The 26,107-nt window shown below is 52.6% G+C and overlaps 1 protein-coding gene across 5 annotated transcripts in view; it reads left to right on the plus strand.

The window, feature by feature from the left end:
• The first annotated feature begins 2,529 nt into the window (after positions 1 to 2,529).
• Positions 2,530 to 26,107, plus strand: part of WHRN (whirlin) — an 88,106-nt gene continuing 64,528 nt past the window's right edge. For 4 of the 5 annotated variants that reach the window (XM_041004489.1, XM_041004484.1, XM_041004486.1 and 1 more), the window contains exon 1: positions 2,530 to 3,850. In XM_041004489.1, the coding sequence (XP_040860423.1) occupies positions 3,233 to 3,850 (618 nt within the window). In that variant the 5' untranslated portion in view covers positions 2,530 to 3,232. The remainder of the gene's footprint in view (positions 3,851 to 26,107) is intronic. The other variant, XM_041004485.1, reaches the window with a different exon arrangement.

Raw genomic sequence — 26,107 nt, forward strand, 5'->3', positions numbered from 1 at the left:
AGACCTGAGGACACTTTAGTGAGTGATAAAGAGGCATGGGCAAAAAAAAAAAAAAAAAATAGGTGAAGGGATGTACGCAGAACGCCTGGGAGAATATGCAAGCAAGGCCAAGTGTGCACTTGAGGGGCCTTGCCGGGTGCTCACAGCCTGCGTTGCCCAGGGCTGAGTTCTGAGCACCGAGCACAGCTTCAGACATGAAATAGGATCCCTGGAGTTTGAACACCGTGGCCCAGCCTCTGATCCGAGCGTACACAACTCCTTCAGATCGTAAGGTGGTTATGCTAGACTGGCAGAAGAAGCCCCAGCCCCTTCTTTCCCCGCTCCCTCACGGTGTCTGCCCTCCCAAACCTACCTCTAAGAAATCAAACAATACCGCAGTATCCCAGATGGTCTCTGATGTTTGCAGAATAAACTGTTCCTTTTTCTAATGTGACTTCTTGTAGCATGGTTCTCTACAGCCTGAGGCAAAATATCTTCTCAAAAACATCCTCTGTGCAGAAATAAACAGATAGGAGCGCGGTTCTGAGCTCTTGGGACACATTTATTAAGCCAATCACAGTCACTATAATTAGAACACAAACTAAACGAAAGCTAAATATGAAATACATTTGCAGAAAACCTGAAGTGCGTACAATTAAGCTCTGCTTGGTGGCATTTTGAGGTGTGCCATTAATACATTTTGGGAATGGAGATTAATTTTATTAAGTGTTGGTTTACTTATGGTGAATGTCAAATGGTATCATGAAAGAAGAACAAGGGGGTCCGGTGTGATAGCCTAGCAGCTAAAGTCCCCGCCTTTCACTTGCTGGGATCCCATATGCGCGCCGGTTCATGTCCAGCTCCCTGCCTGTGGTCTGGGAAAGCAGCGGCGGATGGCCCAAAGCCTTGGAACCCTGCACCCACGTGGGAGATCTGGAGGAGGCTCCTGGGTCCTGGCTTCGGATTGGCACATCTCTGGCCATTGCGGCCACTTGGGGAGTGAATCAATGAACAGAAGATCTGACTTTCCAATAAAAATAAAACAAATCTTTAAAAAAAAAAAAAAAAAGAACAAGGACACATACTATTGATTGCTAAAACTAGAGCCATAGCCAGATGTCCAAAGGGAGCCTAGCTGGCTATTAAAACAAAAAGAAAGAAAGAAAATCTTCCTCACGCACTCATCCAATATATTCACTGGGCATTAAATCCAGCTAAGTCTGTTTTAGTGGAAGTGAAAGGAATTGTTGCTCTCCAGAAAATGATGGTTTTAATTCCTCCCCTCATGTTTTTGAAATGCTTGAAGCCAACAGGGTTGAACTCTGTCATGGTTCCCTATCATCCAGAGATGCAAGGTCATTGTTAGGGGTCCTTTAGTCAGGTGTCAGCTCCTCAGTAAGCGCCATTAGACTTGAGCACCCCACCATGACAGTGCTGCTTTTCCCATTTCACCAGTTTACACCTGTTTACACCATCTGTGTCCCCTGAGGTCAGAGGTCAGAGTCCTGGTCTCTAACCCAGATCTCTTGCACCCACTCCATCACTCAGCCCAGAACAGGTGGTTGGAAGATGTGATCAGATTAGTAAATGAACCTCTGGTCCCTCCTGCTGGGTCCCCCTTACACACCCTGCTCTAGGAAAGAGCCTATCTCCCTCTCCCTGGAAGTCATGTGGTTCCGCAGTGACAACCCCAGAGTAGTTTCGGTGGGAAAACACAGCTTGTATAGAGCAGCTTGAGAGAGACAATTTTGGCTAGAAGGGATTGGGTGAGGGGTCTGATGGTGGGCATGTTACAGAATTCCTTAAAGAGCCATTCGCACGTGTGTGTATGTGTGATGTACACACTTTATATTTCGGAAAACACTTCCTCCCGTCCCCTCACCTCCCAGCCCCACCTCCACTCCCGGAGCTGGAGCCTGGGTAGGGGTCCAGCGTGATCTTGACCTGCCCTGCTGATGTTTCATCTCTGGCACACAGCAGGTGCTCAACAGCGTCCACATCAACCCTTGAACTTGCATCAGTGCGTGTGCTGGAGGGCTTACAACATTTTAAGACTTTTTTTTTTTTTTTTTGCTTTGTTTTATTTTTTGAGAAACAAAAAGTTGGCAATTTCCTCTCCACAGTTGTGAATTAATAGGCTGGCTAACTAACTGCTCTAAAGTCATCCTGGTGCACAGGCAGCGATCGTCGGAGAAGCACGATTTTAGGGGTTCCCTCTTTTCCTGGAGTCTGAGACTGGAGAAGAGAGGCGCTAGAAGGGACCCCCTTTCATTCCCCCACCCTTCCCCCGCCGGGCTCTCCACGTCCCTACCCCCACTTTCACCCCTGGCTTCCCGGACTGGACTGTTTCACCCCGTCTCCAGGCAACCGCCAAGCTCGCCAGGCGGGACGTCATTTCCTGAACAGCCCGCGGGGGGAGGGGGCGGGCGAGGGGGAGGGGCGAGGGGCGGGGCCAAGGCTGGGCCGGCGACGGCGTCGGAACTCGCTGGAAAGCTCGGCCGCGCGGCTGCTCAACAGTTCGTAAAGTCCGGGCTCGCGGCCGCGCGGCTCTGTCTGCGCCCCGGCGGCGCAGGGGCGCGGGGGGGCCCCGGGCTGCTGCATTTCGGGGCGCCCTCAGACATGCCTCTCACCCCCTGCTGGACGCCCGCACGGCTCCGCTGGCTGCGACTGGCGAGGTTCGGAGACTAGCGCGACCCCTGCCCCAACTTCAGACTTTGGGGTCCCCCAGCCCGAGAAGGACTGGTAGCCCGGCTGGGGGAGCCCCGGGTGTGGTGTGACGGGGCGGTCAGCTTTGCTGAGCCCACCCTCCTGCCGCCGGTGGTCTCCTGGCCCCCAAGGATGTAGCTGCGTCCCCCTCCGCGCGCCCCCGCCCCCGGCCCCGGACTTCAGCCGCAGTCTCCGCGACCTACGGGCTGCACCGCCAACTCTGTCCCCCGGGAGCCCAGCGCCGTCTCTTCGTCCTCTGGATCCCAGCAGCCGTCTCTGCATCCCCCATCCCCGGATTCCGGTATCGCCCCCCTCAAGAATCTAGCAGCGCTGCCCGCGAACCCCAGGATCCAGCAGCTATCGCTGTGCATGCACCCCCCTCCCGCCCCCCAGCAGCCCCAGCGTCCAGCCGCCCTCTCCGCGTCTGCTCAACCCCAGGCTCCAGCCGTGATCGCCGCGTCGCCGGCATCTAGCTGTCGCGCCAGAGCCGGCTAGTGCAGCGCATCCCGGCGCGCCCGAGTCCGGCCCGGCCCGGCCCGGCGGGGAGATGAACGCGCCGCTGGACGGCCTGTCGGTGAGCTCGTCTTCCACCGGCTCGCTGGGCTCGGCGGCCGGGGCGGGCGGCGGCGGGGGCGCGGGGCTGCGGCTACTGTCTGCCAACGTGCGCCAGCTGCACCAGGCACTGACGGCGCTGCTGAACGAGGCGGAGCGGGAGCAGTTCACACACTGCTTGAACGCCTACCACGCGCGCCGCAACGTCTTCGACCTGGTGCGCACCCTGCGCGTGCTGCTGGACAGCCCGGTCAAGCGGCGCCTGCTGCCCATGCTGCGCCTGGTCATCCCGCGCTCCGACCAGCTGCTGTTCGACCAGTACACGGCCGAGGGCCTCTATCTGCCCGCCACCACCCCCTACAGGCAGCCCGCCTGGGCCGGCCCCGACGGCGCGGGGCCTGGGGAGGTGCGCCTGGTGAGCCTGCGGCGCGCCAAGGCGCACGAGGGCTTGGGTTTCAGCATCCGCGGCGGCTCGGAACACGGCGTGGGCATCTATGTGTCGCTGGTGGAGCCGGGCTCCCTCGCTGAGAAAGAAGGGCTGCGCGTTGGAGATCAGATTCTGCGCGTCAACGATAAATCCCTGGCCCGAGTAACCCATGCGGAGGCAGTTAAGGTGAGGCTGCGGTTTGGCGAAGGAGTGCAGGGCGGAGTGTGGGCAGAGCGGTGGGGGCTCTGTAGCTTCCTGCTGTGTGTCTTCAGATAAACCACTTGACCTTTCTGGGCTCCGTTTTTTCTTGTGTGCAGGAGCATCTTAGTTTACGGAGCAGGCAGCTGCCCAGCGCTAGGGAAATGCGCGCACTAGCGAGGCAAACGGGCACACACGCCTTGCTTTTGTGGAGCAGAATTATGGGCTGCCGCTCCACCTTGGATTTCAGTGAGCATTAACGGCTGGTCTCTGCCTGGTGTGCAGTCAATCAGCAGGTGGTCTCACCTGCTTGCCCATTGTTATTCTCATCCTCCTGCAGGTTTGGCTCCTAGAGAGAAAGTTTTGTTAGCTTTTTTATGGGTGACCCCAGGCTCTGGCTTGGCCCTGCTGTGAGGAACCAGAGCCTGTGGGTATCTGTCCCAGAGCACTTTTTCACATGGCTGCTTAGAAGCTCTGGAGCAACTGCGAGATCCCTAACCGTGCTTGAAATTGTGATGCCCCTGCCTGCAAGTTGGAAATAAACCCTCCAGCCCCGTGGGAGTATTTGTGTGCTTGTCTGTTAATTGAGAAAAATAACCTCTTGGGAGTGAGATTGCAGGGACTCAGTTGTGCTGTTTAAAGGAGTGTGTGTGTGTGTTGGTGAGAGAGCACACGTGCCCGCACACTGATGTCACAACCCAGCCCTCTGGACAACTAGGTGGGGTATAGAGTGGATGGTGTTTGGGATGGATTCGGGATCCCTTTGCAGGATTGAGCACCCCAACCCATTTGTGTACAAGAAGTGAGAAGTTTGCAGGGGAAAGGAGCATCACATGCTTTGAGGCAGAGGAAGGTCCCCCCCATCCCCTCTGCACCTGCCCCTCCACGCTGCTCGGTCTTCTCCAGCACAGGTGTGTTGAACTCCAGCCAAAGGCCTGTGAGCTGCTGGGCTGCAGAGCCTCGGGGCCACTTCCTGTGTTCTCTCTGTTGACCTGTGGCCAGGTGGGTCACGCCAGCTTCCTACTGATTCAGCTGGGACACCACCTGACTTCCTTTTTTAGGCTTGTCCAGCCCTTTGTGGGACTGGGATGGGTGGGGTGTTGTTGAGTCCTGAGGCTTTTGGACACTTCCTTGCAGCTCCTGGAAAAAGGCCAGCTGATGGATACTGTTCCCCGCGCACAGCGGGCAGAGCTCTTTGTGGGATTCCATGCTGCCACCTCCTCCCAGCCCCATCAATCTTTTCCTTTTATCTAGCATTCCAGATATTTATAAAGAAGTCCATTAGCCTTGGCCCTAAAAGGTCTGCAGTTCCCAGTTGATAAATTTATGCTTTAAAGAGGCTTGATCCAAATGGTCATTTATAAGTGGGGATTCAGTTTTAGTGGCGATTTTAAAAGGCTTGGGCAACTTGATTCTCATCACAAGGTGAGAGGCGCTGGAAGAGCTGTCAGTTAACCCAGCCTCTCCACTCCCTGTGCAGGCAACCTGGTGGTGCACTGATAGCGGGCTGCCTGGTGGTGAGCTTCACTTGATTCCCAAGTCTCCCCCTCTGCCCTAGCTTGGTTGCTTGCACTCTGGAGTGTCTGGCCCATCTTTCCCAGACAACACACCGGGGCTGCCGAGCTGGAAGTGACGGCAGCGCCAGGTTTTTGCTCGTGCAGTGATTCCGATTGTCTTCAGAATAAAACCCGAACTCTCTGGGGTATCGCTTTTGAAGCTGGAGAAAAGATTTTTGGTGGAGAAGCTGAAAGGAGAAGAGCTGTCCTTGAAGTGTGGGAGCCTGGGAGCCACCTGCCTTCTTCCTTCCTGATACTGTGCTTCCCTCTGCTGGTAACCGTCCCCTTGGGGCCAGTGGCAGACACCCAGTCTGTCTAGGGCGGACTCCTTTGGGCCCTTCAGAAGAAGCAGCAGGCAGAGTGAGTGCTGCTTTGTGTCACCTTAACTCCAGGGAAAGAAAGGCATGGGCTAGACTGCAGCAGGTGACTTTAAACCTCAGGAGGCAGAACAAGCCAGGGCCTTGGCAGAATTGCCTGATGGGCAGAGAGATTCAAGGATGGCTTAAAGGAACACCTGCAGGAAGCCATGGACATATCCCTGACAAAGGGGAGAGTGTCTGCTGAGAGACCGGCTTCTCGGGGGGGGTGGGGGGGTGCTCCTCAGTGGGGCTTGCCACAGTGCTGCTCGATGCCTTGTTGGGATGGCATGGTGAGCCAGCTTCAGACTTTACTCCAAGGACCCCAGCTTTCCTGATTTGCCCCCATTTCAGGTTATGACCTTGCATTTCCTTGGGATGTCTTTTCAATCCAAACATCTTTATTTTTCTTCTGCAGTGAAAGAACAGGTAGGATAGGATGGGGTTGGAAGGGAGATCCTCTGAACTTTCCAGAAGGAGAGATGAATTAGGTGTGTGCTTTTGTATATATAATGAAAGGAAAATTGAAATAAATTGTGGGGTGTGGATCAGAGAGGGTTGCAGCTTTTTAGAGAGAGGATTGAGCTGATGAAGTTTTTTCACGTCTCCTTCTGGCCCTTCAAGTTTCCCTTGCTCCCCGCAGTGCCTCCCTGAAGGTTTTATCCTGCTTGCAGGTGGTACTGCCATCCCTCTCTGGAAGCCGGTGACCAGCGGTGACAGGTCTGCATAGCAGGAGCCTCTCACCATTTATAATTATGTTGCAGTGCTTGTTTTTTTTGGGGGGGGGGTGGGAATAATCTATCTTGAATGAACAGGAACCAATGTAATAACAGTAAAAAGTAGATCTCCCAGAGGTTTTCAGCCTGAGACGCTTGGTCAGAGTGTCACCACTTTCAGCGGGGTGCAGGGGGTGGTGCCTTAGGCTGTGCTGCACACACTTGCTGTGTGACCTTGAGCATGGCGCTCATCCTGTTGGTTCCGCGTAGATGGTCCAGAGGCTTGTCCAGCGCCCTCCCAACTCAGTCTGTGGGGTGCTCGGTCTATGCTACACAGAAGGCGTGTGGAATGTCTCCCCTGACGTTTTCCAGTTCTTCAGGAACTGCCTTCACTTAAGGCAGGGTGAAGCAGGTTGACAGAGGACATGGTGATTGGGATCTTGACACCCTCTTGAGCATTCTCCCAAGTCAGGAACCCTGATGGGCTGCACCCTGCAAGGAGAGTTTGATTTCTGTCTCTCAACCCCAGAACTCCACTGCTGCTGCCAAATGAGGAAGCCACGCAAGGGTTCTGCCACCCCCGGCACCGCCTTGGGAATGCTCAGAATCGAATTCATGTCCCCACTTGTGTTCTGAGTCCCCTGGTGATGTGGGGAACAGAACATGGGTATCTGAGCGCAGCTTTATTGCATGCGTGCATTTCGTCTCCTTAGAAATGGAATGTTTCACGACAGCCTCAGCATCCCCATGGGCAAAGCCAAGGAACATCCCAGATTTTTGAAATGCTCCGTAACGGGTGATTGAGTTATTACATCCTTGTATACTCGCCCAGGAAGAAGCTGTCCGCAGTCATCCAAGCCATGGTGTTTGGTCTGGCACCATTGTCGTCGTCCCATTACACACGGGTTGCTGACCCTGTTAACACACCATTGCACTTCTAGCTTTGGAGCTGAAATGTGACTTCTCTCACTAGTCTCCCTCCTGTATTCCCACTGGGGAATCACACTTCTCTTCTGGCCTCGCTTTTATCCTTGGGGCCTGTGAGCCCTGCCAGCAGTGACATGTACAAAGCCTGTGATTAATAGACCCAGAATGGAGTTCAGTTTGGGGTGACAGTGTATATGGAGAGCAATATCCAGTACCTACAGAAGCTCCATATCTTTATTTGGCTCAAGCTAATCCCTCCAGGTTTTAGCACATTATGATGCCTCGCTAGGACAAAGTCCTCTTTCAGCTGGTTATTTGCCGTTCAAGGAAGCATTTTGTAGGGTGCAAGGCAGTGCCTTGATTTATTTTTCAGAACCGAACACTAGATGAGTCTCACTTCCTGACTTGGAGCCGGGCACAAAAGAGAGAGAATCACCTCAGTGCCAGCGTCTTATTTTCCCGTCATTCTTCCCTGCTGACAAGCCGACAGGGGGAGGTTATTACTTGCCATAGATTCGTCATTTGGATGAGGCCATGAACAGAGAGGGATGGGTCCTAGGCCCTGACCAGGGGGACTCTGTATGTGTGTTAGTGGAGCGGTGGGGGCTCGTCACCTCGCCTCCCTTCAGCCACACGCCTGGCACGCAGTCTGTGTGCACCTGCCAACTCCAGGCAGCCCCTTGCCTGCATGCCTGCCTGCTCACCACACGTGGACACCTCCTCCCAGTCCTAATCCCCCTAACGCCCAGCCGAGGGTTTGGCAGGTGTGGGTTGGGGATTAGGCCCCAGCTGGCTGCCTGGCAAGGCTCTTTTGCGACCTCACGGCGCAGCCTCCTTCACTCAGCCTCCCTCTGTCCCCACTGCTTAGGAAGCACAGCTTAGTCCCCAGCCAAAACCAGAGAATCTGATTAGAAGAATGACATTAAATGGTGCTGGTAGCTGAAGGCAACAATTCAAACCTTTCAAAACAGAGTCTTTGTTTTGAAACCCTCATGCCAGCAGCTGATAGGAATTCGGAGCTCTCCTTCTCATGGTGCCCCAGGGTGAGGGGCTTTCTGAAGACTTGTGTGCTGCTGGCATCTCCCTTTTACTTTTGCAGCAGCCAGGTACATGGGAGGCAGAAATCAAACTCTCCATTCCTTTCCCGGACACACCTCGTGTCAGCTGCTGAAAGTGGCACCCTGCAGCTGAAGCACGCCTTTTTTTTTCTTAAACAGATTTTTTTTAGAGCAGTGTTAGCTTCACAGCAAGGGGTAGAGTACTCTTGTGCCCACTGGCCCCGCTCCTGCTCTTCTCCTGTTACTAACTCCTCCAGGAGGTACAAGTGTTGCGTTGATGAACCTGCACCGACACATTGCTGCCCCCACAGTCCCTAGTGTACGCAGCACCGTGCTTTAACGTTATTGTACTGGAGAGCCGCTGGGAAGCAAAGATAGGAGTGAATGCACCACTGTGTGATTTGTTCCCATGTAAGCTTCCCCAGAGAAGGCGAGGAAGCCAGGAGAGGCTCATGCTGAAAGAAATGACATTCAAGAGTCCGAGGGCACCAGCAGGTTTAGGAACCAAGTGACCTTGCTGCCCAGAGCTGGCCTTACTAGGAGACAGGTGGATATCATATTTTGTGCTGATGTCGGGACCCTGTACCAACTACCCAGAAACTTCCTAAGAGGGGATTCTGAGATCACCTCATCATCAGCTGGAGCCATTTACTCTGTGCTTACTGTACCATGTGCCTGTGGCTGGCACTTGAAAGTTAGAGACGAAGAGGAAATGGTCTCTGTCCTCACGGTATCATAAAGGAGAGGAGGGGCATGAGCCAGTCCACGGCCAAGGTCACCAAGCACTTTAACTACAGTACATCTTCCTGCCTGTGCCATCCTCTCCAAAGCAGCACCCATCTCTGCCAGCCTCCCAGCCCTGGACCTGGCTGCAGTTCCCCCAGTGCACCTGCTGCGACCAGAAGGACATTCTGTGTGGACTCTGCCCCCATGGTTCAAAGCCCCGGGCACATAGTCCGTGCTCTCATCAGGAAATGAATGCTTGCCGAGGGAATGCAGTGATCTTGTTCTTTACTCACCAGTGGTGAGTTCGGGCATCCCAGATCCTAACGTGAGATTGAAGAAAGTTTACCACAGTAGATGTGGGATGGACAAATTGAGGAAGACCACAGGCTCAGGCACGTGCTCTGTCATGGAGTTGGCTGTGTGGCTGCGAGCAGTGTAGGTGATATCTCAGAAGCTCAGTCTTCATAGCTGTGAAGTGGGCACAGCCACCTCCCTGCTGTTTCCTTCCAGGGATTTACTAAGAGTGAAGACAGGTGAACTCCTCTGGGACTGTTTTAGTGAAAAGCCTGTCAGATACATGGTCCATGCCTGGATGGACGCAGACCACGTGTGTGCCTGTGGGTGGCACACTCTGCAGCCCACCTTGTCCTGGAAGATCCCCTCGGCTACTCCCTTTTGTCCTTTGCTGTGAATTCAGAAAGCCTATCCCCAGAGATGGGTTCTTTGAGAGGCCAACTGTGTCAGTGGTTCCAAAGTAGAATTTTAAAAACAAATTTCGAAGCCATCAGTGAGCCAATTTGGGACTAGGGACATCTTTTGGTATTCTATAAGATGCACATACATGCTCACTCACTTCAGGTAAAAGGATTCACTCATGTTTCTGCTACAGGCCATGTTCCCAGCTGTCACCCGTGTGTGTAGGGGGAAGCTGCTGCCCTCCAGCAGCCAGAACGCGCCTGTGGCTTTGTTTTCTTCCTCTTTTGACATCTTCCTGCCTCTGCCATCCTGTCCGTAGCAGCGCCCATCCCTGCCAGCCTCCCAGCCCTGGGCCTGGCTGCAGTTCCCCCAGTGCGCCTGCTGCAAGCAGTCCCACCACCTTTGCCTCCTTCCTTTGAGGATTGGTGCTCCTGAACTAAATTGGCCGTGGCTTTGCTTCTGCCGGCAGCTGCTGTCAGAGGTTATTGTTCCTCTTCGGCTGAGGTTCATAGTATCCCCGCATCGCCGAATGCAAAACCAGAGCCTCTGCCCTGTGCAAACAAGCATTGCGATGTCTTCTTCCCAAGCTTCAAAGGCTGCAGGTGACATCAGGAGAATCATGAGTGACATCAAAAAGGCTGCTTCCACATCCACAGGTGTTAGGGACTTACACTTGACTTGCTGATTCACCGGTGGCAACTTACTCGAGAATGAACCAGCCCCATGGGCAAGTCTTGGGAAACCCTGCCTTCCCTCTGGGATCCTCCTCAGCACCCCAATCTGAACCCACATAAAGCCTAGACCTAGCCTGTCCTTAGCTGCCAGGGAGTCAGACCCCAAGTGGGCAAGCTCATTGGATGCACTGGGCAGTCCAAGGAAGACGGCCCTGGATTCGGGAGCTTTGAGATGGATTTGGGTTCATCTGGCAGTGTTCTGGGGCAGGCAGGTTTTTTGGCCTCTCAGTGACTCAGTGCTTAAACACACACACACACACACACACACACACACACACACACACACACACACACACACACACACACACACACCACTGTCTGCTCAAGCTAGCTCACGGTCCTCACACACAGTTCAGATCAGAAGTTTGGAAAAAGTGGCCACAGAAGTCTCGCTTCAAGCACTGCCATGCAAAGTGTTATTGACTACATTCACGAGTCTTATGTTGTGCCTGCTTTTTAAAATTATAATTATTATTCTTTTAGCTCCATTGGAAGAAAATACCGGGCTGCAGGGACCTTGTGCATGTGGTCCATGGTCACTGTGTGAATTGCTGAGTCATTTCCTCCATGCGGTCAATATTCCCACATACACCGGGTTGCTTTAAGGATGGGGTTCCATCTCTCTGGTTTTGGGCACTTGACAGTGGTCCTCGAGCCCTGGAATTGTGTCTCCTTACCTCCCTTCTGATTTTCTGTGACGTCTTAAAAAAAAACCTGGGGTGGCAGCACAGCCAGAGGCCTCGTCCCCGTCCCCTGGATTTCGGCTGCTCCCTCATTTTGTGTCATGCACCATCCTTCCCTGATGGGCTCCCCAGGGGGCCCTCACGAGGCGGGAGAGGAGGTGGCAATTTTCAGAGCCCCATTAAAACAATTAATGCAGGGGAACGTGGTGATTTGAGAACATGAGCTTTTGCACTTGGAAAGGAACCCAAACCTATAATTTATTAGAGCTGCATCTGAAATAATGTCCTGGGCCACATCAGAGGAGGAGAGAAGAGTGGTCCACCTTGCAGAATTGGACCTGCCGTGGAGGTGGGCAAGCCTCCACCGAGGGAGGGCTAGAGGGGTTTGCTTGCGCCTGCTCTGTTTCCCACCCCAGCCTGCCTTTGGCTGGTACCCCTAGGTCCTTTGCTTCTGCCTCCCTCCTCTTTGCCAGGTTTCCCCTGTTCTGCTGAGCCCTCTAACCATTCCGAGTTCTTCCTTTCCTCCCCAGATGCCAGTGTGTACCCCTGTTTTGCAGCCTTCGTGTCCCCGAGTAGGATCTTTGCCTGTTTGTGTGTGTTTAGCAGTTACTTCTATTTTTAGCTCTTCCCAGGCATTCGGAATAAGCTTGACTTGCTCCACAAGTCTGGGCTCGTCTCCAGGCCTGAGATGGCCCCTTCTCCTCTGGCCCTTAAACCCTGGCCATTTCCCAAGTCAATGACCTTGGCCGGCTTGCTGCTCCCCAGTGTCCTGTTGAGGACTGCGCAGGTCCCAGAGAGGCAGCTCTGACCTCTGCCCAGACATCTCGGTCCACACATTCTCCCTGCCCACGTTGCAGCTGCTTCCTCCACCATCTGTCTGCATCCTGTCTTGCTCTCCTGCCCACCATCCCATTATCCATCCTGGAGCTAGGTGATTTCTCTGTTTGTGTCTGGTCAAGCCAGACCCCGCCTAGATCCCTGCTCCTGGTGTGGGAGCCTCCAAGGCAGTGGCCAAGCCCTCCAACTTGGTCTTCAGGCTTATTGTGACCTGATCCCCTTTACTTGCAGACAGCCCTCCTCTCTAGCCGTCCTGCTCACCGCAGGAGCACAAATCAGCAGGTGCCCCTCTCCAAGAGTTAAGACCTTGGTTCTGTCCACCTGTTAGTCCTGCCCTCAATCCAACCTTTCCTGCTGACCAGGCCACACAATCTCTCACCCCTTATGGGTCTCCTCACTGTCACCGCGTTCTATGCTTCTATCCTAGCATAGATGATATATTTCCCACTGTTTTCTTTTTAGATTTATTTATTTATTTATTTATTTGGAAAGGCAGATATACAGAGAGAAAGATCTTCCTTTCACTGGTTCACTCCCCAAGTGGCCGCAACGGCTGGAGCTGAGCCAATCCGAAGCCAGGAGCCAGGAGCTCTTCCAGGTCTCCCATGCAGGTGCAGTGTCCCAAGGCTTTGGGCCGTCCTCGACTGCTTTTCCAGGCCACAAGTGGGGAGCTGGATGGGAAGCAGGGCTTCCGGGATTAGAACTGGTGCCCATATGGGATGGCGCACGCAAGGCGAGGACTATCACACCCGGGCCCACACTGTTTTCTTTCCTCAGAGGCTCATTGTATGATAATAACCTTTGTGTTGAATGGGAGGAGTGAGCCAGGCATGGATGCTGTGTGTGGAAACTCATTTCAACCTCACAACAGTGCTTGCAGGCAGTAATCACTTCCTTGTTGTCACACAGGTGGAAAGTGGTGAGGCCAGCACTGTGGGCTCAGCTACAGCTGTGACACTGACATCCACTGTGAGTGCTGGATGGAGTCCTGGGTGTTCCACTTCCCATCCAGCTCCCTGCTAGTGTGCCTTAGTGAGGCAGCAGACGAAGCCCCAAGTGCTCAGGCCCCTGCCTTCCACATGGAGCCCTGGTTGGACATCCAGGTACCTGGCTTCAGCCTGACCCAGCGCCAGCTGTTGTGGCCACTGGGGAGTGAACCAGCAGATTCATTCTCTCTCTCTCTAGGACTAAGCCTTTCAAACAGCTAAAACTTATTTCTGAAAAGAAAAAACATAGCACAACAAAGCTGTGTGTGATTCCCAGTCTTGCTGACTTGAAAGACTGTATCTTTTTCATCCCAGTAGAAAGAGTTGATGACCACAGTGGCTTCTTAGGGCTTGGGGTGGGCTCTGGAGCCACGATTCTGGGTTCGAATCCCAACTCTGAAACTGCAGAGCCCTAAACAAGATCCTATACTTCTCTAATTCTCATATTCCTCCTCAGCAAAAATCATGATGCAAAATAACAGTGGGCTGGAGAGAGACCGCCTCCCTTCCCTGTGGGGGTTGCCTCCTGTCTGTGCTGAGGGTACTGACACAGTGCTGCAGAGCACGCAGCTGCATCAGCAGCTGCAAACACTCGGTGCTCCGTGTTGGGCTCGCACCACTATGTTGGGAGCCATGTGCCTGCAGGATGGTGCCTCTCCTGGCATCAGAGAAAACACAAAATGCATTCACAAGAAGCTTCTGGCACTCAGCGTGTTTGTGAACCCGCTGCCACTGAGACTGCCGTGCCATCTGCAGCCCCACATGGGTGTGTGAGACAGAACGGAACTGGAGAAGGGGGTGGATTAGAACCAGGGTCTGCCTGACTTTCAGGCGCATGCTCATTGCTGCAGCTCCAGCCCACTTTCAGCTGAGAAGTAGCGTGGCCAGTCCAAGGCAGGGCTAGCCAGAACAGAAGGTGGGCGGATGCTAAGTTTTCTGCTCCGATTTTTCCTTTGAAGAAATGGAGCCAGTTGATGAGGGCAACCTGCCCTGCCCTCTCCTGGGCAAGTCCACATGTTTTTTGGTTCTGATTTCAGGGATAGAGATGGTGCCGGGCACTTTAACCCTCTGATATCTTTGCTCTGGCTGTGACCTGACCTTGGTCGGGTTTTTAATCCTGTGAATTGTCTGTGCCAGCTCCCTGCCCTGGAGCTGTGATCTGCACTCAAGCCCTTTTGAAATAATCCAATGCCTGTGAAGCCGTCACATTGAAGGGGACAGTCCCCGATTCATGTACACTGCCTCAGAGCAGGATCAGAATAACCCCAGGATGAGAGCGCAGTCTCTCCTAGGCCTCCTACGTGGGGCTGGAGGTCGCCAGCCCTGTCTTGGACTGGACAGGCTAAGGACTGCTGTCTTTGGTTCCTAGGAAACAGGTCAGAAGGTTCCACGTAGGCTCTGAAAAGACATTGTGCATGCGTCTCTAAGTGTTTTTATTTCGATCTCTATCAAAATGACCTCAGATCCACAAACTCATCTTAAAAATCATGGAAGGACCAGAAAAACACAAAAGAAACTAACAAAAATTGCTGTTCTCATCTGCTACCTACTCATAAAGCAGTCGGTATTGACAATTTGATTGCTGCCTTCCCAGGAGAGACACTGGTGTGGGACTTCATGAATCTGCACTTTGGCACGTGGCTGCCTGACGCGCTGGATCCACCCAGCGTGGGCCTGGCCTGTTGGCCCAGCTGGACATGCATTTTGGGGACTTGATTTTTATTGACTGAACAATAGAGAAGAGCAAGGAGGTACATGATTTATGTCGCTAATTTCTTCTCGGACAGTTTGCTTTATTAAATGTTGTGCATACTGTTGCCTCAGACATCCTTGTGCATTAATCTGCAGGCGGCTCTCGGATGACTCCTTGGGCGTTCTTCCTGGCAGGGGCACTGTTGCCAAACTGCTCTTAGAAGGATTAAAAAAGGAGTTGGTTTTGCTTGTTTGTTTTTAGAGAGAGTGTATGCGCACACGAATGAGATAAGAGAGAGAGAAAGAAAAGCTCATTGCTGGTCACCAAATGCCTGCAATGGCCTGAGCTGAACCAGGGCCAAACTTGGGAGCCAGCACCTGATCCTCAAGCCTCCTCTTGGATGGCAGGAACCATCACCACTGCCTCTCGAGTCTACCCACAGCAGATCCTGGAGCCAGGAGCCAGGAGCTTGGAGTCAGATCCGTTACTCTGATCAGGAAGTGCATGTCTTCACTGGCGTCTTACCTGCCAGGCTCAACACCTGCCCCTAGAATTGTTTTGTTTGTTTGTTTCTTTCTTTCTTTGGATCCTCCTCCTAACATTCGCAGTGTGGCAACATCCTCATTTTCCCCCAGCCATGCCAACACTACATATTTCTTTCCTATTTTTCCCGATCTGATAGACAAAAAAAAAAATTGTTTTTAATTTGCGTGCGTTAAGTAGTAAAACTGAACATCTTTATGTGGTGTTTTTATTTTATTATTTTTTTGGCACTTAACTTCCTTGATATTCTGTGCCCATATGATTACAAGTTCTGTGTTTCATATCATCAAACTTCTTTTTTTTTTTTAAGTTAATTCTTACTTACTTGAGAGCCAGAGAGAGAAAGAAACTTGCTGTCTACAGATTCGCTTCCCCAGTGCCCACAAGCAGGGCGGGGCCAGGCTAAAACCAGGAGCCAGCAACTCCATCAGGGTCTCCCAGGTGGATGGTATGAACTCAAGTACTTGGGCCATCACCTGCTACCTCCCAGGGAGGCTCATTACCAGGAAGCCTGGGTTGGAGGCAGAGAGGGGGGCTCAAACTTAGGGCCTCCAGTATGTGATAAGGATGTCCACGGGGAGGGGTTTAACCTACTACACTGCCTGGCTTATTCTTCCTTCTATCAGCTTTTCTTTCTCGTATCTGCTGAGCAGATTTTTAGGACATGGTTGATGTTCTGTCTTGAATTCAGATTCTTCCATCCATGGATGAGTTAAATGGGGAGCCCATTAAGTTTCAACTGAGACTGCCCAGTGAGTGATGAGGGTTAAGGTGGTAAGGAGCCTGGACGAAGAGTGCTCAGAGAAGGATATTCCTGATGGATCTGTGAGATTGGCATATGGCTCCGAAACTATAAAATGCTCCCTGGCGACCTCATCGAGGCTCATATGGAGTGATCTTATTTATGAGTGCTAGAATCCCTTTAGCTCTTCCTTAAAAAAAAAAAAAAAATAAAGAGGCAGAATTTAAAAGAACATTTGTAAAGCAATTTACTTAAATTACAAGGCTCTAAAAGCCAAGCACAGTGGATAATTGAAGAACCACATTCTCTCTGGAACCTGCTCTGTCTGCTGGGGAGTTGTTCGGCGAAGCAGTGCTCTGCAGATTTCTTGGGGTGTCATCCTGAAGCTCAAGGTTCTGTTCCCTTGCTTTGGTTGTTGGTGTTTTCCTTTTTTGCACAACCTTGGCTCCAGGAAATTGAGGAGCAGTCACAGCCAAAAGCAGGGACTTCCCAGTGTCAGGTCCCTGTTCCAGCTCCCATGTAGTCTGGGAACCCCGGGCTGGGAGTGGAAGTGACCTGTACCTTCGCAGCTTGTGGGGAAGGCTGTCAAGAGAAGAAGTGGCCTGTTTGAGGCCCCGGTGAAATGTGCCTTCCGTGCACGGAGAGGCAGAAGGAGAAGACATCCGCGCACCCCTCCTCCCAGTCACGTCTGGTTCTCCATCGCGGTTCTTCGCTGCTGCCTCTGGCCGGGCCCCTGTGCATCCTCATTGCCCCCAGTCTCCAGCTTCCCAACATTCTGTTTTCAGACGTACGCAGTTGTACTGTTTCGTGAACTTCACATTGAGCTGTGTGTCAGCAAAGGGCCTTGGCGGGGCTCACACAGATGGCGCTGAGGTGCAGCTGCTTATACCGGCGAGGGGGCCGCTTGGAGGCTCCCTGGTAAGCGCACAGATGTTAGGGGACACTACTACGGAGCCGTGGTTTTATGAGAAATGGTGAAATCTTGCCACGCTGCTACCGACTGTGTCGTTATTCCCAGAGAACAGAGAAAGAACAATTTCTGAGCTTTGAGTTAAGGGAGATTTACAAATGGCATTTGTTCGCAGACCCGCCTGGGCGGCCTCTCAGTATTTCTGGGGAGTGGAAGGAAAGAAGCAGGAGGAGCGAGCTGACTGTGCAAGCCTCCAGCTGCACGGCAGGCAGCCTAAAGCAGAGATGTGCTGAGATGGGAGCGTTCAGGCACCCACTCCGCAGGTGGCGTTTGGAACACCTGTAGGATGATTTAACACTCTCTTTAAACCCCACCTAGCCCATTATGTACTTGCTAATGTGTTTCTAACTAGCATCCTCATTGAGGTAGGAACCAGAAGAGCACATTGTAAAAGAGATGGAATGACCAGAGATGATTTTGGAAGGTGTGTGTGTGTGTGTTGCCTTTGATACAAACACTATTTCGTTGTTTCTAAAGATGATTTATTTATTTGAAAGGCAGAGTGAAGAGTGATGTGGAGAGGGAGGGATGGAGGAGGGAAGAACTGGGAGAAAGAAGGGAGAGAGATTCACTTCCCAAATGATTGCACCTGTTGGGGCTGGGCCAGGCCAGAGCCAGGGACCAAGAGCCCTATCCAGGTCTCCTTCATGAGTGTCAGGCGCCCCAGTTCTTGAACCCTCATCCAAAATTAGCAGAGAGCTGGACAGAAACAGAAGAGCTACGAGTTACACCAACACTTTGATATGGGATGCGAGTTCTCAAGGGGTGACTGAGCCTGCTGTGTTGTGACATAGGCCCTAGCATTTTGGTCTTGGACTTGAATTTTGAGCTTCCTAGCAAGCAAGGCAAAAAGAGAAAAAAATTCTTTTGATTCTACTAGAGACATCTCTGGTATTTCAGGTGAGATTAAGTTCTTCACTGCCTCTCACTTTTGGGGAATCACTTAACCATGGTCTGTTTTCTACTTATTGATGTACTATGACCCAGTCAGAAGAGTTTCCCAGCTTCCTGCCAGAGGTGCAGGTGCAGATAAGGTGATCACCTGTGTAAGAACGTTGAGACCTGTCCCTGTGGGGGCGGGACATAGCACGTGCAAAGGCCTGAAGTGGAATGGAGCTGGAGCACCTGATACTGTCTGAGGGCTCAGGTGGCAAGGGCGGCAGCTGAGGCTGGCCAGCGCTCCCCCGCTGGCTACACAGGCCTCAGGCGCTCTGCTGGGAGTTGGCATTTTCCATCAGAAGTAGTGAGGAGAGCCTGGCGAGAGGAGGGGCAGGCCACACTCTCATTTCAAATACACATTTGATTTTATTTTGAGAGGTGCACATGCATACACACACACACACTGGGGGTAGAGGGTGGGAAGGAGCAGAGACAGAGATCTTGCTTCTGCTGGCTCCCTCTCCAAATGTCTGCAACAGCCAGGGTTTGGCCAGGTCAAATCCAGAAGCCCAGAACTCAACCCAGGTCTCCCACGGTGGCAGGGACCCACTGCTTGCCCCATTGCCTGTTGCCTCCGAGGTTGTGCATTAATAGGAAGTTGGGATTGGAGTGGGAGCCAGACATGAGCCCCCACATTCTGATATGGGATGTCTTAACTCTTGCACCAAACACCTGCCCCTCCATATCATTTTAAAGGACCCTTGAGGTGGCCTGTAGGGGCTTCGAGAGCAGACTGGAAGGCATTAGTGGTCACTGTAAGATGTAATTGACAGATAAAAGTGATAGAGGTGGGAAGAGTTCCCTGGACAGAGTGTTCCTAGGGCTTAAAATATGCTCTTGTCGTGTACCACTGGGGCAGAGTCCGCATGGTCGATTTCTGGCATCCCTGTAACTGGGCTGCACGGGGAGGTCTTTGTGGCCCCTGGGGTTATACCTGTCACCTGCTCAGGGTTCAGGAGTCTGACTTGGGCCAAGATGTAGGTAGACTCTGTGCCATCTGAACCCCTTGCAGGGCAGGTGAGAGGCAGTGAGGAGACGGGGAGGAGGGCATGGATTTGGAGAGTTCAAGATTTATATGCAAGCACCGTCTTTTTATCCTCCATGCCTTTCACAAGACGCTTCAGCACCCAGTCTCTTTGTACATCTGTGCAACGGGAAGAATGAAAAGTGGCAAAGTCCCTGTACCCTAGCTGCTGCTGCTGACATTAGCCACGGATTGTGATGCACTTCCTGTCCTGTGTCAGGTGTCCCGCATGTGTTGTCTCATCAGACTCATGTGGCTCTCACAGCAGCTCTGTGTAGTGAGGCCGTGTAGTCCCTTTGAACAGGTGACAGCTGAGACCAAGAGAGCTAAGCTTGTCACGTGTAGACCCCTGGTCAGGCAAGGGTCGAACACTTAATGGGAACACTTTTCTAGCATGTGTCTTTTTTTTTTTTTTTAAAGATTTATTTTTATTATTTTTTTATTGGAAAGGCGGATATACAGAGAGGAGAGACAGAGAGGAAGATCTTCCGTCCGATGATTCACTCCCCAAGTGAGCGCAACGGGCCGATACTATGCCGATCCGAAGCCAGGAGCCTCTTCTGGGTCTCCCACGTGGGCGCAGGTTCCCAAAGCCTTGGGCCGTCCTCAACTGCTTTCCCAGGCCACAGGCAGGGAGCTGGAAGGGAAGCAGGGCTGCCGGGATTAGAACCGGCGGCCATATGGGATCCCGGGCGTGCAAGGCGAGGACCTTTAACCACTTGCGCCACCGCGCCGGGCCCTAGCATGTGTCTTCCATCAGAAACCTCTGAGGGTGGGATTTCTGCCCTCCAACGCCAGTGACCCTTTATAATTTGGGTGCTTTGCAGTACTCTAAGGAGCAAGATTTTGCTAAATCCAGGTGAATATGGAGGATGGAGCTTATGGATGAAAGCTTGTAGGAGAGTGGATCCCTGCACCTGCAGCAGAGTGAGCACTGCCTTGGGAGAAGACCACCCAGGAGCCCCCTCCCAACTGGGTGTACTGGCGGGAGAGCGCAGGTCAGCTATTGACGGAGGCCTAGGTGGCATAGTGCTTCCCCCTGCAGGTAGTTGTGGGAACTGCCACAAGAGATAGCAATCCCACAAAACTGCTTGTAGAGATGAAGAGGTGCAGCCTGTTTGCCTCAAGAGAGTGAGATGCATGTGCTTCAAGCTGCCCTATCAGAGGGCATCCATTGCAGGTGTTTGTACTGGCAAAGACCGGTAATGACCTTTGATGCAGGACTGAAAGACAAAAAGCTGTGGTGTCCCTGTCAGCCAATGAGATGTAATGCAGGAAGAGATGGGTTTGACACCTTTGAACAGATGTGGAAAGACTCCCACATACACTTGCAGCTGGAGCAGGACACGCTTAGTATGTGGCAATGTCTGTAAAAACCAAACGATAGCTTTGTGCATGTCCATACACAGGTTTATCAAATGCAAGAGCAAATGAGAGAGTTGGCCACTAAAACGCGGCCATGATTTCCACGGACATATGGCTGATATCTCCACTGGGGTTTCTGGGTTCATGGTTGGACTCCTACCAGCCCTGTTGTCACTCTCCAGTGAGTTCAAGTACTGAGTAATTTACATGTGACCCATTTAGCCCTTATCACAGCCACCTAGTGCGAGAACCCCATTCTGAGCCCATCTTATGCCAGGGGAAGTTGGGGCATAGGAGGGTGGTGTGTCTTGTCCCAGGCCACCGAAAGTAGGTGGCAGAGCTGGAGTGGGGGGAATCTGAGCCTGGCACTGGTGCTGTGGCTCTCCGCTGTGCCTCTTTCTGCTTCCTTTCCCAAATTCCTCCTGTGTCTGCTGGGCTTGTGCTCACATCTGCATGCAGTCACGTGCCCGAGGACCTCCACCTGCTCTGAGTATAGGGTAGTGATTTTTCTTTATTGTCTTCTTGCTCCTCCTCCTTTTCCTGTCTTCTTCCTCTTTCTCTTCCTGTTCTTCCTCCTCTTCCTCATTGTATTTGGAAGAGAGACACACAGAGCTTCCATCTGCATGCCCCACATCCAGGACTTGGGGAGGGTGGGAAACTGTGTGGGGCTTCTCCCTCTATCCCCCTTTACCTCAGATACATGAAGGAAACAATATGGAAATAATAGTCTTATCCACTTCCCTATAGCCCTTGAACCTTTTAACCCTAATTAACTATGTAAAGCTTGTCAAAAATATACTAAAAAAAAAAAAAAAGAAAGAAAAAGAAAAAAAAAAGAGGGGATACCAGACCATGCTAAATGACCTGGAAGGGGCAAAAGGATCTTGCTCCAGACCCAGCCTTGCAGAGCCTGCCTTTGCTGCTGACTTGCTGTGGGATGCTGGACAGATGACCTAACCTTTCTGTGCCTGCTTCTGCATTGAAAAAACAATGATTCTAAGGATTATCGAAAGTAACCTAAATTGTTGCCAATCCCGCCACTCCAAGCACTATGAGGTCGTTGAATCCACTGATTGACACAGTCCTTCATAGAGTCTCCATTTGCCCAGTATTTTGCTGCCAACAAATAGCTGAGGTGGTTGATTGACTTGTTCTGTCTTCTGTCTTTTCTTGGTTAGGGTTCTGAGTCCGGCTTTTCAATTGGGGAGGGCCCAACACAGTCCATCGCCCCGATCAGCTGGTGGTTGCAATTGCTGGGTTGGTTCTGTTTTCAGCCCTGACTTCCACTGGAACCAGTGGGTATTGCAGTCCCAGCACATACTCGGCCCTCACATAAACCAGTGGGAGCTCAGCCCAGTCAGAGTGACCCGCAATAACCCCCACCAGGCCTGCCCTCTAACCTGGTTTGCCAGTATGTGTAGCAGACCAGTCCAGTTTGTCCCACATCCCATTTGGTTCTCATGTGTCGATGAATATTGAAGCTTAGTTCCATCCAACCAGAACAACTATCCAACCCTCACAGATGTTGTTGGGTACCTCACTGTCTAGCCACCCCAGCCCCCGGCCTAGTTTTTGTGCCCTCCCGTGGGAGTGGTAACCCAAGAGGGAGGTGCCCACTGTTTCCATCCCAGGTCTTTCTCACTCCAGGATTATGCACTCTTCAGGTAGTTCTGTGGTTTGACTTGACAGAACTAGGCCCCAGTGCCAGCTTCTGCCAGCTGATGCTGTGGCTAAGCCCAAACAACCCTCACCCACTCTATTTTATGCTTGCACCAGTAGGAATAATCAGCTCAGCCTGGCTTTTCCCTGATCTAGGCCACATGAGGCGCACAGGTGTTGTAGTCTGGTCTGCCCCCATCCCAGCCCACACTCTGCAGTGGGAGTAGCTGTCCAGCAAGGGGACCCTCCCTTATTCCCCCTGCTGGCTCTGCCCCTTCCCTCCCTGATTCTCACGCGTACTGGTTGGGTGCTGCAGTCACATCCAGTACAGGCAACCTCACCTTGGCATTCCGTATTGTGCACTGGTTTTTGTCACGACCAAACCTGGCTTGACCCACACTGTTCTGGTGCTTGGATTTGCCAGTGGATGACGTGAACTGATTCAGCCTGATCTGCCCCCGACCCATGCCAAATGTATGCCAGTGGGAAACTTTCCGTGGCCTATTCTGGACTGTTTTCTATCATACTTCTTGTGCTTACCTGCAGGGACTGTGTCCTGCCAGAGGAGTTGCCCAGGCTCCTCCGTCAGAACCTCTCCCAATGCCAGATTTTGCACATACCAGGGGTTCCATGAGCCAGCCCTACTCAGTTCACCTCCTGTCCAAGCAGGAACAGTGGCTTTTCCTGACTGGCCTTCAACCCAATCTGGTTCTTGCTATTGGATGTTTCAGCCCAGCCATGGCTCGTCCATACCCACATATGGCTCACACATGGCTCAGTAAGGGTTGAGACCTAGCCTAGTCCATCCCACATCTATCCTGGTCCTCCAGGACACCAGACAGTGTTGGGATCTGGCCCAGCCTGGTGTGTCCAGCCCTGTCCACACTTGTGCCAAGGGAGACTACAATTGTATCCTAATCAGAACACAGCTCCCATTTCAGCCCACGTGTCCCTTGGTGGGAACCTCCACCCAGCTAGGGTGTCCCCTTTGCTCCCAAACCAGGCCTGTTCCCAGCCATAGATCACACGCATGCCAGTGGTTGCTGACTCAGCTTGGCTCAGCCGCTCACCTGTCCCGGCCTCTGCCTTAGACACTGTGACACTGTGTCTTAGTGTCCCTGACTCACGCAGACCAGTAGATGCAAGAGCCTAGCTCAGCATGACTTGTGCTCCATGCTGGTTTCTAGTTTCGCTTGTAGGCCAAGGCTTGCTTAGTTCTGCACAGTACATTGCACTCCATTACCAATTCACACAATGGGCAGCCATTGGAGCTACTTTTCCCAGCTTGTCCGACCCCAAGGTCTGGACAACATGTTCACCAGAGGGAGCTGTGACTTACCAGGGAAGTTTCCCAAATTCATCCACTTGATCCACACCCAGACCAGTGCCCAGCGCAGTCTGGCCTTCCATTTGGCCGTGCATGAGCTGGTGAATGTTGCAACCCGGCCCACCCCACACCCTATTCAGGATGCACATTCGGGTGCTGCTGCCTTGACCAGTCCAGACTGTTGCGGGTTCCTTTCCCTGTGATTGATGGCAAAGTCCTTGGTCACACCTAGCTTAGTCCATCACCACCAAAACTGTTGAGCTAACTAGTGGGGCTAGAATTTCCACAGGGTGTGGCCCACACATCCCTCACAGAATTCACCCCGGATGTGGTTCTCAGGTGCTAGTTAATGTCATGGCCCTACCTAATGTGACCTGTCAGCTGATCCATCATCATGTCAGGTAATAGCATATCCTGCTGGACAAGCCCCGAGCCTTAGCTTTTGTATGAACTGGTGCTCAGCATTGTTCAGTGATTACAGATTCTTCAAAGGAAGAGTTACTGTCATTGGGAATCTTCAGGATTGACTCACATCCCAGAAGCAGAGTGGGTTCAACCTGGAGCTACCTAAGCAGCAATTCAAAGAACCCAAACCCCAGAGCTCCCCGGCCAGGCAGCCAGCAGGGGGAACCTGGCACCAAATGGCGTGCTGGCTGCCCAGGGACAGCTCACCATGTGCACATGGTGGCTGGCGTGTGGGATCCAGGCATGAGACGCCCCATCCTGAGACCCACCCACAGCCGGGAGGCTGCTGAAAGTTTAAACTCTCAGGCCCAAGGTCGTGTCCCTCCCCAATCCCATTCACCACCCAATGAGGGTGGTGGGTGGGCCCCAGACCTACCCAGTCACGGAGACTTCCCCCCTCGGTGTATTCACCCTGAAGGGAGCAGTCCCAGGAGCCCAGGCAGGCCCGGGGACAGCTCACCACATGCATGTGGTGGCTGGCATGTGGGATCCAAGTATGAGACGCCCCGTCCTGAGACCCCAGTATCCACTCTTTATAAAGAAGAAAGCTTGACCCCTTCACACCCCAGTCTACATCCTGGCATAGCTGGAGGAGTCTCTGGGATGTGTCCTTGTCAATACCTATGCAGCATTCCACTTTTGCACCTGTTCCTTGGTGCCATGATCCGATGATCCCATAGCCCCGTGGTGTTCTTGTGCTTGCAGTTGGTGCCTGGATCCTCCATGGCCACGCTGCCCTCAGTCCCTCACCTTCATGGCCCTTCCCAGCTGGTTGCTCAGACCTCTACTGAGATAAAGGATCAGATCAGCTTCATCCTGATCCTGGATTGGAGACTTTAGAATTGGCATCAAAAGGCTGAGTGAAGCTGCTTTGCCCCTGAGAGCATGAATCCAAGGGGCAAGTGGCAATGTTTGAAGACACATGTCTGTCACTTCCATTACCACAGTCCTGGGACATTGCTTGTGGTGGAGGTCGCCTCACTGTGCCATCTGCCTGGGCACCTCAAGACTTCTCTTTGTGCTGAGTTGCTGGGGTGCGGGCAAGCCCTGGGTGGTGTTTCATCAGTAAATGTGCATTGACAGGCGTAGGCACATTGCACCCCAATGACCACCCTTGCTGGATAGGGGCTCTTGCTGGATCTCATCTCTGCCTGAGTGATGGGTCCAAGCCAACAAGGCTCGTCTACAAGCCAGGAGGGTGAAAGTGTCATCTTCCTCATGCAGGAGACAAAACAGATGCACAGAGTGGGTTGGTAACTCAGATGGGGTGGCACAGCTGGCAGCCTGTTGGTTCAGGAAAGCTGCCACCACGGGAGAGAATGGGGTTGACAGTCGCCAACATGCATGGGTGGAATGCACAGGTTGCTTCAAGGTGAATGTTGAGTGTGGTTTGCCACCCACACAGCTGTGGTCCCTTGGGAGGGTGACGTCCCAGCCTGCTAATGCTAATTCTGACAAGTGCACCTCCTGCTACCTATGCCCTGTGGCGCCATGATTGTGGGGAGAGCAGCTTCCCCTAGTCCACACACTTGTTGCTTGATACAGAAATTTAAAAAAAAAAAAGTTTGAAAGAAGAATGCCAGGGCGAAAGCCAGGTTACTTGCTAGAAATAGCAAAACACAGCCTGGGCTTGGACATGGGAAGGAGGGGCCCCAGAGCTGGAAATCCATTGCTTCCCTGGAGCTGATATCTCTTTCTTCCTCTGCCCTTATCTGTGTTTTATTGGTTCCTCCACCCGGTGGAGCCAGTAGGGGTAGGATTGGGATTGGCTACCCAAGCTCTGTCCATGACCGCGGGAGGGGTCAATGTTTGGAGCTGTCCCCTCTGCCTCTGTCTAGGTTCAGGTGAGCGCATAGCGGACTAACATCTCCCATACTCTTATATCACCGCTTCCTCGTTTTGATCTAGCCTATATTTGGGCTTTCCCCAAAGGGGAGGAGTTTTCCCAGAATTTTCTCAGATTCCACCTTTTCCCCTGACCTTACCTCAGGGCCCTCTTTCCCCACCCCTGAGATTCCCATCTGACGTTCTGGTGTTTGCCTAAGTCCTCTTGGCCCCTACCAATTGCTATGGTGCCTCCGAGCCCCCAGAGCCAAGTTCAGGGACCCAGGTCACTGACCTGATAGCAACCCCTGCCAGCACCATCCCGAGTGCCAAGTCCTGGAGTGGAGACATTTCCCAGTCCCAGTCTGGGGCCCTGCCCAGAGTCTGCCCTGTGTGTCCCCAAAGCCCTGATCTCTGCC

The sequence above is a fragment of the Ochotona curzoniae genome, unplaced genomic scaffold (assembly GCF_017591425.1).
Source record: "Ochotona curzoniae isolate NIBS_2020 unplaced genomic scaffold, NIBS_Ocur_1.0 scaffold_3208, whole genome shotgun sequence".
NCBI lineage: Eukaryota > Metazoa > Chordata > Mammalia > Lagomorpha > Ochotonidae > Ochotona > Ochotona curzoniae.